The following is a 19,798-nucleotide window of genomic DNA, read 5'->3' as shown; positions in this document are numbered from 1 at the left end:
CCACTTATCTTGTACTAAAAAAGTTCCAATCCCAAATTCCTAGTTTGGAATCTCAAATGAATCATTCCCTTCATAGGCGGTAGTGGGTTTAAATTGTGTGGTCGAGCCACCCACTATCGGTGGCTATTACTTATATATAATTGTCATAAAAATAATACCGATTAACATAGTAAGATAAAGAAGATTAGGATAGCATATATTAATATCACCTTGTCTTGCAAAGCGAGCTTACGCCTCTTTAAAGGTCGAATTGAATCTCGTGTCAGCTCATAATCCTAACAATATTATAAGCCGGTTAAGGTCTCGTGGCCCATATCTACGGCTCACATTACCTGCGCAGCAGAACAGGTAATCCTGTTAGGCGACCGTGACACGTCGTTTGGCTCGCCACTGAGCCACCGCTCAGTTCAGTTTCTGCATCCGTATAAATATGTGCGAGAGAAGTCGTAAAGCGTCACCTGCCATACAAGAACTGCTGACCGTCTACGAAAACGGTATAACAATAAATTATCATTCCCTGAAATGGAAGGTTACGATCGAAAGTATTTCACCGAGGTTTCAGTCCGTTTGATTGTAGCACTGTTGTAGTCTGTGCACCCATTGATTGCGTTTCTCTATAGCTACTTGTCATTTAACACACGCGTCGGTTACGAGTGAAACAAAAGTATTTATGGTCAGGTGCTTTCGCGGCCCATGATTACGATATCCGACTGTTTTGACATAGTGCACGCCTTTTGTTGTGTTCGTCCTTGCACCTGCTTTCCACATATCCATAGTCTACTTAAGTAGCTCGTGATGTATCTGTATGCCATTGTTCATTGTCAAGACTCATTCATAGCTTATTTATGATATTTGATGATTTATTAATGGCCCAATTTAAATACGACAGTTGTTTCGACTCTAGTTAGCCTGCCGCTTATCAAAGGAATTTGAGGAATTCAGACGTGGAGTGATCCTCAGCGACTTCCCTCATTAGCTTTGTTGTTGGATGTACTACAATGGAGCGTTGTTCTCACGTTATCTCTACACATGTGCTCACGTCAGACGATTAAGCACGACCACGACCGCAATTATATTTTTATAAAAATTATAGTTTTTCTGTGAAAATTAGTGACACTGTTTTTATGATAAGTAAAAGTTCTTTATATATGAACTACTAGCACGTAATAGATGAATGTCTAAAAGGGCATCTTTTACTACTGGACGGTACTGTACGATGGAAAATATTTCAATAACTTCGTGTTATGAAATAGTATTTAAATATGTTGACATCGCAATGCGGTAATACAGTTATATTTTTGAGTTTGCATGTAAGGCACGAGCTGCATTACGTATGCGCGTCGTGGCATTTGGCACTGCTACTGGGCACAGAGATAGGGATCGTAGGAGAAACGCACACTGGGTGGCGCTGGCACCCCAGTGGCCAAACGCACCTAAATGCATTTTGTTTTGCATAATGCTTTCGACTCATCCATATTCATGTCGGCCTACCGTAGTCGATATCATACGCGGTCTGCATTCACGTTAATATATAATATGAGTGTTGCATTATCTACTACGTGCAACAATTACAATAAAACAACAACTGTAAGGGAATCCCTATAAAGATTAGGTTTTTCACATTAATTGTTTTTAATTTGATAATTACTTATTTTATCAAAATTATCGTATTCTGAAATAAAATATTGGATTCCTATAATCATCATGATAAGAAAAAGCGTCATTATAAGCGATATGTAAAAATTAATTGAAATATCTTCGTATATTGTTGTTGGTGAATTGTTTGGTAACAATGTTGGCAGCACACGATGTGCCAGTTTTAGAGGTTTTAGATGGAAAACGTAAGCAGATAATGTATTACCAAGAAAACAGTGGAATCGTTGCATTATGATGCGACTATTACGCATTTGTCGTAATTCTTCAAAGCGAGACGAGTAGATAATCAAGACGAGGTTGTTGTTTTATGCTTTCCTAAATTATGACCGTACGTCATGTAGATTCAGTTTACGCTCGTTATAGCTGAGAACTGAGTGAGGAGTAATATACGATACAGATCACGGTTTCTAGGAATGATGATATTTAGGAACTGCGCGACAGAAATAAATGGTCTTCCTTTTGTTCTTGGGGCTATATTATGCATTTACTAGGTTAATACATAGTAAACATAATGATCAATATGGGTACATAATGACCTAAAAATTGAGGTTGCAAATTGAACACGTGGGGGCTATAGTGTTAATAAAGCTCTTTCCGCAAGTATCATGTTCCGAGTGGGGCTCCGCTGTAAGGAAGTCCTTGAGCACGAAGTTTTTTGAAGTCGATAATCCTGTCAAGCATCGTTTCGTTCATACAATACATTTTGGTTAAGTAATACGTATATCATTCGCCTAAATATACCCATTAAAAAAACCCGTAACGGTAAAGATAACTTTTGGTCTTACGTTATTTTAATTTCTCATTCTTCACAATTTTATATCAATGTAAATTCTAGATTAATATTTTTAAGAGTCTAAAATATTATTGCATGTATTACATATATTAGTTAAACAGTGGTTTGAAACATCTTAAGTACGAGTAATGAATAATATTTATATAATTTTTTTATAATAACAATTGATTACCAAAATGAGACAATTACGAGAATTCATAAACTGGGCGGGCGGCAAGTAGGCCGAGAAAGCTTCGTCTGCCTTAAAGGGTCGTTGCCCTCCGCCCTGCCCGTGAACGTACGAGGGATGATCTCGCCTGCTATCGATACACTCGCTAAAAAATGTCCCCGTAATGTCGTTAATTCCCTGACACACCTGTCACGTGATTAAACCATTTGAACATTTGATTCTTGTAATTCAATTCAATGGCGTATACTAAAATTCTCTCTAAAAGCAGATCCTGTTAGATGTTCCCTATTGCACTTCACAGTTTATAAATTTATCTATCTGTTATTGGGAGTGCAGCAAATAAATATTTGGAAAGTTTGATATGAGGTAAGTCGGCCGCTGTCTGATCTGTAGATAGAATTATGCAATGTTTGGTATTCAGTTGTCTTTCAAAGCAATCGAATTGGTCGTAAATGTTATCGCTTCGCAAAGAGTTATTTTTTTATTTAATTATTACGTAATTATTTTATGAGTCTCCCGCACTATTTCGTAAGAAACTTGCTTAGCGCACTACAGTGCTGAGAGCAGTGTCCACATATAGCTGTGAATGCATACAACGGGACAATTTTTCACAGCAAGACAGGAGGAAGTCAAGTCTTTGTGAAGACAGTGCTTTATAAAGCTCCAAATGAACATGCATACGTGAAATAATTAAAAGGTCCCTGACCCCACCGCCATTACCTAAAGACTCGTTACTAATTTGATTCTATGTGCGAAAATGTTTGATACACGCAACCGTTCGTCAATTACTGTAATTTGTTGATGGAGGATAATTTGGAGTTTTTCTATTTTACTTCATAAACTATATTACCTCGACATAATTTTTATTATAAAACTTAGAAAATCAGTTCGAACTTTTGACTAAACTAGGCCTTGCATTGGGAAATTGTATTGATTAAATTATGAAATAAAATAGGACAAGAAGAAACTATAACGTGTACAAAGTGTTCGGCCCCATTACTCCAATTATAACCTTAAACGAACCAAATTGATAGTTGTTAATTGTCGATACCAGTCGATTGCGTAAAATATGCATCTAGGCGTGGTTATTAAAATTCATCATTTTAATTAGTAATTAACCCTGACGTCAAGTCATTATGAAGTACATGGTCAAGCTGAAAGCCTCTTGCGACTCTAATGAGTTAGAAGCATCACAATACGGAACTAGTTCTATAAAATCAAGATTCTGCGACTCGTTTATAGGTATCGTTTATTTAGTTTAAAATTCTGAGAAAATCCTACGTTTTGTATAATGTTTTCCTATCTGGGTGTTAATGTAAAAAGAACTTACCTCAGTTAAAAATTAAAAATTAAAAACATTCCATTTATAACAATATTTATTTAGTTACATAATTCTACACATACATATATACAGGCCATTACATACACGAACGTAGATTCTGCATAAATAAAATACGAAGTTATTTGTTGAGGCCAAAAATGTTTAACCTTTAAATTAATTGCTGAGCATTAGTAACGGATTCACCAATCATTATTAACGATATTTATTTTTATTAAGTAAATACTATTACACAAAGCATTGCGTAGTGGTGATCTTACTTTTGAATTACACATTAGTTATTTAATAGAACGTTTAATATTTATATGTTACGTGGTACATTTTATATACCATTTTATATATATTTCATTGGTCTGCTTTGGTTTCGCATAGGAATTATATAAACAAGGAAATAGATTCATTGTTTATATATATATATATATATATATATATATATATATATATATATATATATATATATATATACCGTCTTTGCCTTCTCTACAATAACCAAGTTGTTTTATCAAACCTAGTACTTCAGTAACTGTAGTAATTGTTGTCAAAAGCAACAACTACTCTTCACAAATTTAAATACGTAGCTGAAATGCGCTAGTTGGTCATTCCTTATCCACTGTTTAAAATACATTTAAAGGGAAATAGTATTTAAACGTAGTACATTATGATCTAATATCGTTTTCTACGTTTGTTTTTATTGTGCTACTATTCAATGCGGTGGTGCTGCATTATGTTGATGCGTTTATGTTTAACACGTACTGTTTACAAATACAGGAGTTATGATGAAACGAATGGGTCGCCTTTGTTATGATTAATAAGCACAGAATTTGTTTGTTATTTTACTTCGGTTTATTTAGCAGTCGCTTTAAAAACACGTACCTAGGTATGTCGCTATTTTCATACACATATTTTCTAGCTTAAACAAGGTTAAAAGTAATTAAAATGTACACATTCAAATTTGTTGTCAGTTAAATGAGCAAATAGTGTTTAAAATATATGTGGGGACGATATTGGTCCCTTATTAAACAACCCTTTCAATGCTCACCCTAAAATCATTTGAATGTGATTCTCTGGTCTCTAGGGATTTGTAGGGCGGTTGCGATGGACACTGGTTATTAACAACAAATACTTTAATTTTAAAAACACGGCACGCCGTAGACATCGCCGCGGCCGACAAATGATTGTGGATTAAGTTAAATTCAAAGAGACGGACCTCTAATTTAAATGCAATTTAACAATGTATGCGCCTATGGATTTTATTGGTCTTATTAAGCTTCGTTTGTTGGTAATTACGACTCGGAGCTTCGGTTATTGTATTTGACCTCGGCCATCGGGACCCACGGGAAAATATTCAAACTGTCGTCACATCTAATAAGTGAATCGTGCTCGCCCGCATCAGGAAGTGGCTTATGGATCGGGTGACGTATCAACTAGGAGATTTACAGTGTTATAACGTCACCTGCGAACCTTTCAAAGAAGAGCTATATTATTTTATTGAATGCTGTAGTCCACTGTTGAATACCTAGATACGAAATGCGTAATGCGCAGGTATGGAACTGTACTCATGTAAGTCAAGGCTAAGTGATAAAAGGGCGCAAGTTTTTAAGTCCCCTTCCCGATGTAGACCTCAGCGCACCTATCGAGGCAATCGCTTTGAGGGTGCGATGAATTGTACAATCCTCTTAAGTGCTTCTTCTGAATGTTCCCAACGCATTCTAATTTTATTGGCCGTAAACAGTTCTAACGAAGCTAACATTTTTGAGAGCAATATTTCTTCGCGTCGAATATTTGTCTGGACGTAAACACGTATCTTTATTGTGAGATGCCAGTTCCGTAACGAATTAACTTTTAAGAATTATTTTAAACTGGCGCAATACGAAATGTAGGACGATTGGAGCTTAAAGATGGTTCGCTCTACTTGTTGTTTGTTCCATTTTTAAATAGATTTTTCTCTGATTAATTTACAACAAAAGCTTTTTAGCGTCGATCGTCGATTATATTTAGTCGAGCTTTGTACATGAAATACCTAACGGTATTTATGTCGAGCGATGAAATGTTGCGTAACCTAGGCCACATTTTAATTGATACCGGTTTCATCGAGCTGATTGCTTGCAAGGGAATTTAGGACGCGTCTAGCATTTTAATACCTATTACAGATAAATTCAGCTACAGAGGGTCTAGCCCACTTCAAGCACTTGCACGCGATATCCACGCCCTTAATATTTTACAAAAAAAAAAACATATTTCTATGCAAACGACGATGCGCGTATAAGTAATTCAATATCAATATTGAAATATACTTTCTTATTAGTTGACGACAGAAGGTTGAGTTTCAATTAAATTCACATTTATCATCGACGTCCTAACATTTTAAAGCCCGGTTTAACCTTTTACTCCAGTGGATGGCATTGGACAACTTTACGACATCAATATTTCCCTTAATTATCTTTCAATATTACATAATCTTATTGAATTGTGATGTACCTAAGTAAATCGGATTTAGAAGTGATATTATGTTATAATTGAGATATTAGTTGAGTTAATTTCAAATGATTAATAATTTAATTGATGAAACGTGAAGAAGTTGAAGCAATGTCGCAGGTACAGTGTGTCCCTTGAAGTTGTGTTACGTAAAGTTAAAAAACATGATACGTTTGTTATTGCAATTATTTTCATTGAGTCACTGGAGACAATGCATTTGTTAGAATACACACCTTTTTGTTTCATTATAAAACCAGTATTGTTCTAATTAGATTATATATTCACACAAAAAATGCATACTATAGTGAGTTTTGTTGTCTTACGTTATATCAAAATGGTTTTTTTTTAAGTTTTGGTCCCAGACTATTACAATTCGAATTGCTCAGACTTCCCTTTTCCTATTTCTAACCTTACACCGTGGATTGTGCAGTGTTTAATACAAAAATAAAAACAGTTAGGTAACGATATACAATATATACATAGTATATATGAAAAATTATATATAAATTAAAAATAGTTTTAAAATAATTACCGAGTAAGATTCCTCATGATTTGAATACAGCAAATGTGGAGTTGCAATGTAAGAAAAATATTACTCGCGAGGATCTGTTGAGGAGATGTGACGCATTTCAACATTTCAAGCTACTTTATGAAAGCCTGGAGGATTGAAATGATGAAAGATAAACCAAATAGTCAACACATTTTTAAGTACCTATAAACATTTATTGACGTATGAGTAGGAAAAAATAAGATCCGTAGAGAAAGTTTTAAAATCATCTTTGTATTTACTTAAAAACGTATTACTTAATAATAATTGTTATTAATTAACAAGAATAAGCTGGTTATTACGGTTGAATAATACATAGGTGGTATAATCTGATTTTCTTCGCATATTCTTGAATTACGTATTATCAAGTTAATACAAACGTTCCACCCAAATAATCAATATTAGAATGTAGTCGGTTTTTATAGGCTTTTGTAGGAAAAACTTTAATTGTTTTTGGTAAGTAATTCTAATGCAATACAAAAAGTATTTTTACTTTATAATTCCGAATCTCTAGAATGTACATACAGGGACGAGATAACAATTTGAGCTTCCTTAGTATTATTCCTTCCTTCCATATCAAATTATAGACGAAACGTATTAGTTGTTTTGTTCATGTTCATTTGATTTCAACTAGTTGATAGTGGCGTCTTGGGATTTAAATATATTTATATTTTATATGTGTAATAAGTGTAGTATCATCAGCTAAGGGTATGCAGTTCTGGTGTATAGCATTTGAGGGCTCATTTACGTAATATGTTGGGCCAAAATACTACCGAGGTGTACAGTTTCAAATTTTTTCATTACCACACATTGTAATATGTTTTCAAATAACATTTTCTACCTCTTATTCCGCATCATTTTTGTAAATCTTTCATGACAGCTACAGTCAAAAGCCTTTGTTAAAATTTAGAAATATGCAAATTATTGTATTGAACTTGTTTGTAATTGGTTTAACGGGCGAAAAGCGTGCAAGGGTGGTAGAACTATTTTTATAACTATGTTTTCTTGTATGGAAACTCTATTTCTATCCATATATATTACACCCTTATAGGATTTAATTTATCAAACTTACAGCTGGTGGATGTTTTCACCAATGACACTAACATTTCAAGATTCTAAACTACGATATTCGGTGCATTAATAAATCCGGCTAAGTTAAGGTAGTTAATGTAGACATACACGATTATGTGTTACACGTGCCTAAGCTAAGCTGTAAAGCAATACGTAAATCTACGTCCATAGAAGTTACTTTAGAAATGAAATAAAGGCAACTATTAGAAAAATGTACGGTTGTCTGGCATTTATTACGCCCTTAAGGAGATTAACGGCCGTAGCCTTCAAACGTTGCGGTGACGTCAATGATTGTTTTCAGCAAATGAGCACGAGCCTGACCTTGTCTGAGCAGTAAGGTGGATGGGGAGCTAAAAATACTATATGTCAGGGGTCAAGCTTACATCAATCAATTGAATGGAAAGCGGCTGATATTTGTGATGAATATGTGATTTCGTAAATTTCGTGTACAAATATACTTTTTTCTTATTACCGCATATTCAAATAACTGTTCTTGACATTGCTCTCGACTCTACACTACGTAGAGTATTTTTCTCTATCTTGCGTTAGATTCTAAGATAAAGAAGAGGTTGGCTATAAGATAATTTACGTGTTCTATCTCGTGTCGCAGACTGCGCCTCTTATCTTTCAGAATTTCTTTGGAGAATACTACCTATAACGACCTTGACAAGGTTTTCTTCGAATATTGCTTTCAATGCCGGTGGCACCGCCTTTTGTTGTCTGGGTCTGAAACAGATAAAAGCCTCCTAAGGCCCTTAAAATTCAGTGTATATATATTTAAAGTAACATAATAATAAGCCTTTATTCCACATCTTTGACATACATTTGATTGAAATAAAAAGAAAAATTTTAGTTTTTCTAAGATGCGGCCTCTGTCCGGGAGAAGGCCTCCTCCAACTTTTTCCACCCTACTTTATTTTTCGCCATCGTCATCCAATCTCTGCCAGCTACCCTCTCGATCCCGTCGGCCCATCGCTCCATTGGTCTTCCTTTCTTTCTGTTTCCTTTCGGACCCGTCCATTCTGTTACTGTTCTAGACCATCTGTCGTCTGTACAACGGGCTACGTGGCCTGTCCATCTCCATTTAAGTTTAAGGGCATATTGCTCAGCATCAATAATATTGGTTTTTCTGCGAATATTTTCACTTCTATGTTTGTCGCGTAATTTTATTCCGAGAATACTCCTTTCTATCGCACGTTGGCACGAACGTATTTTGGCTTTTGTTTTGTTTTTGAAAATCCAAGTTTGTGCTCCATATGTAAGGCAGGGCAACATGCAAGAATCCACTACCTTTTTCTTTAAGTAATCATTATACATGAAGCTTATTTCTACTGATGGCAAATGGAAGTCTTCCTGGAGCTTTTCTCGCGGCAACATAATAACATTTTAATAATCTTGGAACATAATTGCCTCTATATCATGTTCATAATGTTATTATTTGTCATCCAAGCTTCCTCTAGTTCCGTAACTCACCGGTAGAATATTCCCTGACAGCACGCGATTTTAGCAGCGATACGCGTTATTTCTTTAATTGTCATTTTACAGTCTAGTGATTCTTCATTTACGACGGAAGAATGTATTTTATATTAATCGATTACTATCTGAATTTGTTGTTAACAATTTTAAATGATATTTGATGACCATGATCTCATTAGGAATAGATTTAACTCGAATTGCATATTAATGTCAGTCATTGTTATATAATTATATATTTCGAGTATAGTATTTGATTAAGACATAAGTACTAGACATAAAAACTTTCACTAAAGTGAGAGCAAAATTTAATATAATATTGTTACGAAGTTGTCATTTTTATGACACTTAGATAACACTAGGATACTGTCTAAACATTTTAATGGCCCATTAGTGAAATCTAAATTTTCTAGATATAATTTAGATAACTCATTAATAGCAAACAACATATAAAATGTCAGGTTTAATTGGAAGGTATAAAAAATACTTTTATGTAAAATTAAATAATAATAGAACAATCATGATGTAGACATATATTGTGCCACTTAAGTAACACAAGAATACATGAAAGGCGTGCCAAAGAATTGAGTCTACCAACCATTTCTTAAGAGGGGCTGGCAAGTGAAAATAATTTATTAATATATAAAACACAATCTTATTTAAGTACATTTACAGTTTATATAAAAATTTGTAAAACGTGTATTTTACTACTCGGAAGCATGTCAGTGTTCAAGTCGGTTATCTGTAAGTGGGTTGTTCAACGTCGCTCATTATGATTTCCTCTGGAAGTTCTCTGATAAGGAATATTTGTAATTTAAATTGACGAATTTTATTGCATTATCTGGAGGATCGCGATCGTCGTCGATTGTCCTTTGTTCTGGCATTGAACCAAGTGCCTTCGCTCCTCAGCAAAGGATTGAGGTCACGAGGACTTCACTGCCTGATTTGGCTGCTTTTATAGAATAAAACTTACACAGATCTCTAAATAAGTTCTTTGTATATAAAACACAAATGTTAACCGGTCATATAATTGAAACATATAATTTAATTGTGTCTATAAATACCAAACTTATGTACCTTTTAAATACCGCAAATCTAATTACGTATTTACTAACAACTAATGGTTACCTTAAATTTTCTACTTACTTAATTTCGCGATGGCTTTAAAAACTTCATAACTCAAAGTGGCAGGAACGAGGCCGCGGTAACGAGCGCGAACGAATCGAAAATATTGCAACCGTGCAGGTACCTCTCTCGTTTCCCTAATCCCCTGTTATTGCATTCGCTGTACCTGGAATGCAGTAAACGTTGGGAAAATGTTGCAGTCGGCTTAATTAACGCGATTTATGTTTGACCGCGAGGTAAACACCTTTTTTACCCTAGGATTTAAGTCTTCTAATTGATTGAAAGAAGAATTAAATATCAATTAGAAGATAAAACTTGTTATAATAATTATACCATAGTCAGCAGTGTCATTAGCTTCTAATGCTTACCGCGCAAGGTTTTATGAAAACGTCATGGTTTGTTCTGATGATATCATGCTGATTCATAAGATTGTTTATGTTGGCTAACAGTTACAAAGATTTTTAATTTCACAACCATAAATCTAGATTGCAGTTTTACAACATATAACATATAAGCCGTGTTGTAATTGCATTTTAATTAATAGCAGTGTGTGGAAATTGGATATAGAATTTGGTAATTGTCAATCGTTTTAGCTACGTTTTGTTATTGTCAAGCTGAGAATTCTTTGTAATATCCTTAATGAGTAAATACAATAACGAACTAGAACGTTCTCATCGTAAAGTTTTTGCCTTCGTTTTAATACGTCACGGTCATAGTCCATCTTTTTATAAGCGCTTGGCTATTTTGTTTTTATTCTTAATTATCTTTGTTAATTAGCATTTAGAACATTTAAACTATTTGGTCCACACCAGTCCCGATACGCAATCAAACTCCTATATTTATTTCTAAATTGTGTGTTTCTAAAGTCCACTGTCCAGTGTCTTTACACTCTCCCATAAGCTCTGATTAATGATTAGTTATAGATATTCTTGTTTTCGTTAAATCAAATATCTTTCGTCTTGTTACTTAATTTTTGTTTTTATTTCTAGTCGAGGCCGGCAACTTTGAGTTTGGAAGTGGACGTTCGAGTCCCGCAATATCATCCGAGCTGGGAGCAGACACCGAGATGGTCCAGGAGGGTGGGGCAGGGGCCGTGGACGAAGGGCTAATCGCCCCGCGTCGGCTTAACAACCCCTGCCTGGACAGTTCTGCGAGGATGGACTTGCATAGAGAACTGCTCTTCAATCAGAGGATGTAAGCCACACTTAAAAATACTTAAGTACAATGCTGAAAGGTGGAAAGTGTAGGAAGTACACTGATTTGTTTTTACTGCTATATTCTTTGTTCGTTCTTAGGTTATTACATATATGCCTTGTTACTTTGAAGATTAAGCCTTCTGATACCGAATTCCGTGATTGGAATCCTTGAGCGATGTCTGTTCATCTTATACGATAATCTTGCGGCGTTTCCTTTAATCTAATCTCTACGGGACACCATCATATAAGTACTTGAAGTTTAAGTAAAATAATGTTTTTAGTTCTGCTCACCTCATGACAGTACTACTATTATTTCGTACAAGTATTAATTACCACATTAATACGTTTTTTCTTGCGGTATTTTAAGGTTTGAGCATCACGTTCATATTTCCTTGAATGCATTAGACACGCTGATATTGTCTGATTGAGTTGCGCACAATCACGATATTGATACAAGCCAACCGAGCCTTTGCCGCGCCTCGTCTGCATCTAGTAATGAAATAGACGAACCTTAAAAAGATACCGTAAGATAAATTTCGAAATTTCATAATTGATATAGCTTAATTTTGACGGCCTATGGGTTGCGCTCTTCGGGAAGTGGTTTATGATGTAATGTAGAACTGGAGCAGAACAAAAGCTATCTAGAGCTTGCCAAGTCGCGTTGGACCACAAATAGTGGAATAAACGCTTTTGTATGCAGAAAAATAAAGGCAAGGTTTCGAAGAGAATTACTAGAACATTTCCATTTGCTAAGCGGGACATGTGAAAGTTCGTTTCGAAATATTTTAGGCTTAATCATTTAATAATTTGTATGTTGATTTATCCATATACCACTATCAGGCTCAGGTCATGAAGATCACTATACTAGCTATGTGTAAGGCAAAATACGTACACTTCCAAGAACTCTCGAATAAAATATGCGTTATATAAATTACAGGTCAACAACTCTTATATATATAAATGAGGTATAGGCACCTAAGCATTTGTGAGTAGGAGCTGTTAAAATGCGCTTATCGTAGCACTCGCTATCAAATTTTACGTAATGTTTATGATAATATTTACACGAGTGTGTAACGACGCGATGTATGCATATCTAGGTTCGTAATTAAAGTTTACTGAGCTTTGTGTGTATTGCCTGTACAAATCGACTAATTGGTGAAAACGGCTGACTTTAATTGCGTTATATAAGTCAAGATAGTATTACCTGATATATAATAAGTTAATATATAAGGTTATGTAGCAGCGGTCAAGGCTGTGAACATTAATTGTGAAGGTGGCTCAATGAATCATTATTATTCATCCATCGCATTAACAAAATAAATATCGGCTGAGAAACTTTGGAATGTTTGTAATTAACATACCTATCTATTATACTTAAAAGATAAGATTATAATATCTATGCTAATTAAGTACGAAATAAAGAAACTATATTTAATAATTTGCGTATTACGTGTAGAATGGACTTACACAAAATTAAAACGTGAGTGATCAATGTACAAGTCCTGACAAGATTTTCGAGAATGGTGTTGCGGGATACCTATATTCCTATTTTAGGCGGTTGTAAAGTAGAAAACTATGTGGCCAATGCGATAAATCATGAACTCGTGTCTAAGAAAGAGGCCGTCATTGTAGTGATTGAAAAACCTTTATCGGTATTCAATAGAATTGCAATTCTTGGAATTTTGTTTTTGTTGTGCCCGTTGTGCCCGGATTCCTCTGTACAGGTGCACGACATCCTGTGCTGAACCCGATGTCATTATTGAACATCTGTCGCTCACAGTTTCTCAGACGATGATCGTGGACCATTCGCCAAACGCTTTGTGCTATTCGTGTGTAACGTATGATCTATTGTCGTACAAAGATGTTGTTTTATTATTCCTTGCTTTTGCCGATCTTATACAAATATGTATATAACCTGCACATAAACTTTGAATGTTTTCGGATGCGTGTAGATGACACGTCTGCTTTGCCGTGACGTTACGTAAGTTACTCCAAACGTTATCCACTTTGTCACCACGTTGACCTGTTGATTCAATCCATTTCCACCTCGTTCGAGCCGACGCTCGCCCGATTTCCGTACGCCTGGCTGCGGAAGGAAACAATTCCGATTTGCCACTGGGATTCAATGTGTCTGCCGAACGCCATGAAATAAATTATTTTCGATTATTATATAGACGAAAAGGAAAAGTACATAGTTACAAGTGAAATCGTATATTTGATTATTTCACCTTTGTAATAATTCACTGCCATTTAGAGTAAATTTTATGAATAAAAGGAAAAACAAACATGTTTTAAGATTGAAACATCTTCAATCGAGCAATTGAAATAAGTTGTTCGCCAACTTTCGTAACGTCTCCCATTGCAGAAAATTTTGGTTGCAAATCGATTTACCGCAATCTTACCTATCAGATTGTTGCATTCGACGTCTTAATAAACCGTACAGATTTAGTACATTTTCAGATCAGAAACGGTTACTAGGAATCAGTTATTTTGATCTAGAAATTAGATTGAGCTGACGAGGAAGTAATGAAGAGTATCGCGTCGGAGTCTGTTGTAATTAGCAGAGTTTAATTTAGTCGATGCACTTAATGGTGCAGCAACTTAATTTCAGTACGTTCCAAGCTGTTTTATAAGTGATTTCAGCCAACAATAATTCGGAATCACAAGCGTAACCTGTCTCGATTAGGCCAATTACTGAGAATTTAATTGTAATGTCTTCTTTGCATGGTCGGCCTCTTTTCAAAAAAAAAATAATAATAGAACGACTAATAGTAACATGTTTTTAGCTGTTACAATTTAAATGCAAATTGTAACCTTTGACAAAGTTTACATCGTCGTTGTATTCCCTTCCTCTTCGCTAAAATCAATATTATACGATTCGCGAATCGAGTCCATTTTTATGTGTACGAATTGCGTATGGGCTATATTTACATTACATTACACACCTTGAATCTAATTTAAAAATCATTTCATTTGATCGGCTCAAGTATTTGAATCTCCCGGAGAGTAGGAACTCGGAATTGTTCGGAACTTCAAATAACAACGCTCCAGCATGGTAATTTGGTTAAGGCGAGCACTACACATCAAGACTTTTAATTAGATTGCCACGATTTAAAAGCACACGAAACGTCTAGTTATGCAAATAACTTAATAAATTCAAGTATTTGAACTCCTAACCTTGGCCTAACCACAATATAGACTTTTAACAATTTATTACGTGAAATGTATCCATTTATATGTACATAATACCAAATTTGTACAGTGGCATGTTTACAAAATGGTCGGCAGCGTTATGTACAAATAATTAGCTCTTTTCCTGATTACAATAGACGTAGGAAACATAAGTACGCTTCGATTGCACCGCACATGCTTACAATTCAATAACTTGGATGACGTCAATGCACCGAAATAGTTCACATGTGCAGGTGCCGACTATGGGAATGCTTTCGTACATGTACGACTGTAGTTGAAGAACATTAAGTACTATTATACAATCTCAATGGGGATTTTGCAATTCTCATGTGGCCAATATTAATCATTTTAATATTATTACTTTGTTTAATTAGCGCTTATCATACAAATGTACATTTTGGTGCGTTTACCTGATAAAACATATTGTTATATAATTTCAATTTCCTCATTGTGTAGTGAATTCGTAGAGTGATTATCAGTGAAATAAACATTACCTTATATGGTAGCGAAAATTTACGATAAGATACGTGTACTAAAATTTTTATCAGTCGCCATACTTCACGGCTGCTCCGTCACTGCATATTTCGTAAACATTTTACAGGCTGACAGATTGCGTAATTTAAATTTAGTCGGGTTAACATTAATCTTAGAAGCGTCGAATAATAACCCGGTAACAGTTGAAGTTAACGATTTAAGATTAGTACGTTAAATAGTCTTTAAGACGTGCAGTGTAAAGTATAAAAAATAACTCAATTTAATTTGCCCTATAATTACAATAAAAGTATCATAAAGTAAATAAAATAAAATAAATTCAATATAACATATGTAATTTTAAAAGAAATATGTTTTAAGCCGAGTCTCATCCACTATCTAGGTGCTTAATATTTAATACGCAATTCATTACAAGATAAATATGTTCAAATAAAATTACATTTAGATCCTAATTAACCAAATTGTAATCCAGCAAAAATCATACTTACCAGATAGACTTAATTATTAATAATTTTACTGGAATCTGGGAAAAAATATGTTATAAAAACGTTAGTTATGCGAAAGAGATACCCGACGTGTGTGTGTGTTTGTCTATATGCGTGATCCAGAAATTGTTTCTGGGATAAACGATTGGGAGTCGTGGAAAAATTCAACAATTATATTGATTACTAGATATAATTATAATAGACAAACATTAGTAAATTAGAAGATAATATAATAGATATTATAGTTTATATTTAGATATAACAATTTTCTTAATATGCTTGTGAAATAAGATATCCTAATTATAATTGATAATACATTTTAATCCATTGACGAAATTTCGACCCATTTAAAGACATATTTTTGTTCTTTAGTGTAAACAAGATATCAGATATAAATAATTTTATAAGGTTAAAATGTTAATAACTATAATTATTATCGCTCATAGTTTTATCACAGCTGTCAGCGTCCATTTGTAGAACAAAGCAGGTATTAGGTGGCGAAGGCCCTTTTTGGGTCAAACCTTGTCCTATATCTGCCGCTAAGCTTCGTCAAGATTAGAATTTCATCATTAGTTTGTTATCTACGAATAATCAACAAATTTGACTATTAGAATATCTAAGTAAACTGATATTATATAATCTATAATTTAATAACTCTCGATATACAAACCAAGTCATAAATTAAAGGCTAATATTGATATGGCGCTTATCCTTTCAGAGGTAAAAATGTTCTGAACCAGAAGAGCGAACTACAAAAGGCCCTTTCAAAACACAAAGAGAAGCAGCTCATGAACCAAGTGAAGGAGCACCAGGAAACGCCAGGTAACTTTTATTTGAAATGCAGCTTAGCGAAGCTATTTAGCGACGCGTTACTAAAAAAGCTTCAACTAGGCATATACGAGTATATTGTATTCACAGAAACACTTTTGTTAACGTTTCTCTCCTTTTTAACTGGCTGGTCCGTTTTTCGTTTCATTTAAAAATGATACATTAATTATAGATAATATACAATACTAATCTAGATATGTTATTTCGCTCTAGGCGTATCGCTTAGTTTCACTCAGTTAATATGGCTTTACTTTCGCTAAACATATTATGTTAATCGAATGCGTTTATGTATTGTCAAAACAAACATCTCGATAACTCCAATGGATATCGAAAAGGTTTCTTAATGTTTCATTTTTGGTATCGGTCAAAGACAATACCAACATTTTTGTATGGTTTTACCTTTTCAAATAAGAATATGACTAAGCATAAAAGTGCAATCAATAGAAAGTAGGTAACTAGGTTACAAAATATATTCACATACGTTTAAAAGAGTGTTGTATATAATAAATAATGTGTTGCATCACCCAAGGTTAAATCAAATGTTCCGGGAGGAGTTCATTCCATTAACAAGATATCTAAATCGTTATATTAAATTAACCTAACCTTAAATAGGTTAATTGACACACAATGAGAACGGCTGCAACGATAAAAGATTGTTGATAATGTTTAGAAATAGTTATAATATCGTGGTTATTCATTGTCCTACTGCGACCGGGCTGCGGCGGATTTTTATAATCCCAAAACGCAAGTTTAGCCTCGAGCACCACTAAACTTTTACTTTTTGTTCTTAACGACCAGTTTCTCCAGACACGTATGTAAGTCGAGTTTCGGTCGTTTTTCGCTGCATTCTGACGGATATCAACAGGCCTCTAGGGCAGGTGCATCGGTCGTTCACCCTCGACCACTATTCGCTCTTCCTATATCCTATCGAATACGATTCTACGCTTTCAGGTGACGACGTTCTGTCGATGAGGACTCACACACGACTCCAACAAAGGCCGAGGATTGGCACTCGATAAAACTGGAATGTTTAAATTACATTAAATTTTAAGACGATTATTATCGTCTCAGCTTATTGATACACTATCGTCCGTGTACACTTAGCATTAGGTATGAAGTACGTTTTATCGTGGAGGTTATCACCTCGTTCTTGAAAAGTTATTGCTCGATAGTGTGAACAATTAGCCAACTGTAATTCCGAGCCGAGACATTCAACACTACGTTGCTCGAAACTAAAAAAATTGTAATTTTTCAGAGTTGGAGAGGGCCATAGCCGAACGCGCCCGCAGGCTGGAGCGAGCCGAGCGCGGCCACGAAGAGACCGACCCCGCGACCAACCCGACCTTGCGAGAGGTGCGCGCGCGACTCAGACACGCGGCCCCGCCATCTCCCGCCGCGTCTGCGCACTGAGCACCTCCGAACCTTCAATTCACGCTTTATGTCGTCCACCTATCGACGAGAATCTTAAACTCGACAGATTCACACCGTCGGAAGATCCGCGATTATCTCAATCTTCGAACGGACAATTTTTATCAAACGTAGTAAACTATGAAAGTGTACAAATAAAGATTGAAACGGGCCTAACGACGCAATGTGTTTTCGTGTGATTCCTGATTCCGGCGACATCTTCATGACATCGTACACAGCCGTGGTAGAAACGAGGACTGGGAGTTCACGCGGCGTCCCATAGGTGGCGCCTTTGTTTATTGTTTATGGTTTATCGTTTGCGATGCGAGCTTCGTCGGCGGAGCGTGTTTCGTTCGGTTATTATTGTAGATAGGAAAACCTAATGTGGCATTTTGTCCCCGAGCGGAGTGACCGAAAGCGTCACGAAGTCATTTCTGCGCGTCCGTTCGACGCCGACTCCCTGAGTTTATCGTCTCAATGTATATTTAAGTGTAGTTTATGCAAATCTGTTACCAAAAACATCCCTCGACCCGAGCCATGGCGCCGGTCGACCTCGGCTTCCAGAGAGACAACTATTTTTCTAACCCTTTTGAATCACTCTTCGCGGATCCTTTTGCACGACACCCTCGTCCTCCGCGATATTCGCACTTAGTAGATGACGTCGACTACCTAGAACCCTATTTACATAGTAGTCGGAAAGTAGTCTCGACCATAGAGTATTTTGTATAGTGTTGGACGTTCAGAGCGACCAATGTGTTTGATATCGAGGTGTTCATGAAAGTGATAGAAAAAAGATATTTTTGTATTTCCTCGTAATCTAGAGGCCCCTAGGAACCTCCTCCTCCCGATCCGTAGGTCTCTCAATATCGTAATCGTAATCGTCAATCCGACTAATGCTAAATGATATCTAGAGAATCTCCAGAGTAGTTGTTGCAGCGCCAGGAGCGTTTCTTTCTCCGACGTGCCTATTAGTCATTATTGTTGATTATTTGCAGAGAATGAATTTTATTGACGGTTGTAAATTTATGAATTATATCGAGAGGCTCTCCATCCGCGTTTGCCATTTTCACCATTTTTTCTCTCATATATTTAGTAAACTCTGAATGTGCGGTTTGTGCAAGTCCTGGTTTTGTTTTGAAAGCGAAAATGTTGAAGCGAACCTAATTCCACTTCAGTCTTCTTCCCGTTCTTCGTGTTTTATGTGATCGGTTTGTTGATGACCTTACGCTCGTTTCCACCATCATCGAGAGGAACCGAACGATTCGGGGTTTCGGGGGTTCGCTGGAGACGGTGGAAATGAGAGTTGAACGATGATTTAGTACAAAGTGGCAACTCCATGTGAAAAGTTTGAGTTGAGCTTCAGCTTGCGAAGCCGTGTCTCGTGGCCATTTTACGTTTGTTATGTGACTATTTAGACTTAAGACCGTTTTGTAATAAAGTTGACTTGAATTGTATGAAACGTTTCGTAATAATTTACATAGAAAAATAAAAGTGTTTTAGCAAAATGTTTTTTATTTATTTATTTAAATATCTAATGACTCGACGAAAAA

At 35.5% G+C, this 19,798-nt stretch overlaps 1 protein-coding gene across 1 annotated transcript; it reads left to right on the top strand.

Annotated features, from left to right (window-relative positions):
* The first annotated feature begins 423 nt into the window (after window positions 1-423).
* On the top strand, window positions 424-19,753 carry LOC123709010 (protein FAM107B). Its single transcript, XM_045660085.1, has 4 exons — window positions 424-494; window positions 11,638-11,842; window positions 16,732-16,835; window positions 18,097-19,753. Exons 1-4 carry the CDS (start codon window positions 431-433, stop codon window positions 18,249-18,251), a joined length of 528 nt encoding a protein of 175 aa, XP_045516041.1. The 5' UTR covers window positions 424-430; the 3' UTR covers window positions 18,252-19,753.
* Window positions 19,754-19,798: the final 45 nt, after the last annotated feature.

Source organism: Pieris brassicae, chromosome 4 (genome assembly GCF_905147105.1).
Source record: "Pieris brassicae chromosome 4, ilPieBrab1.1, whole genome shotgun sequence".
Taxonomy (NCBI): domain Eukaryota; kingdom Metazoa; phylum Arthropoda; class Insecta; order Lepidoptera; family Pieridae; genus Pieris; species Pieris brassicae.
The sequence above is the reverse complement of the archived record's forward strand: the minus strand, read 5'-3'. Positions and strand labels throughout refer to the sequence as shown.

Excerpts from the sequence above, each read along its gene's own strand:
- LOC123709010 (XM_045660085.1), top strand. The coding sequence starts at position 431 with ATGTGCGAGAGAAGTCGTAAAGCGTCACCTGCCATACAAGAACTGCTG. Across the intron at positions 495-11,637 it reads GCTGACCGTCTACGAAAACG|TCGAGGCCGGCAACTTTGAG; the intron begins GTATAACAATAA and ends TTTTATTTCTAG. Across the intron at positions 11,843-16,731 it reads CTGCTCTTCAATCAGAGGAT|AGGTAAAAATGTTCTGAACC; the intron begins GTAAGCCACACT and ends TTATCCTTTCAG.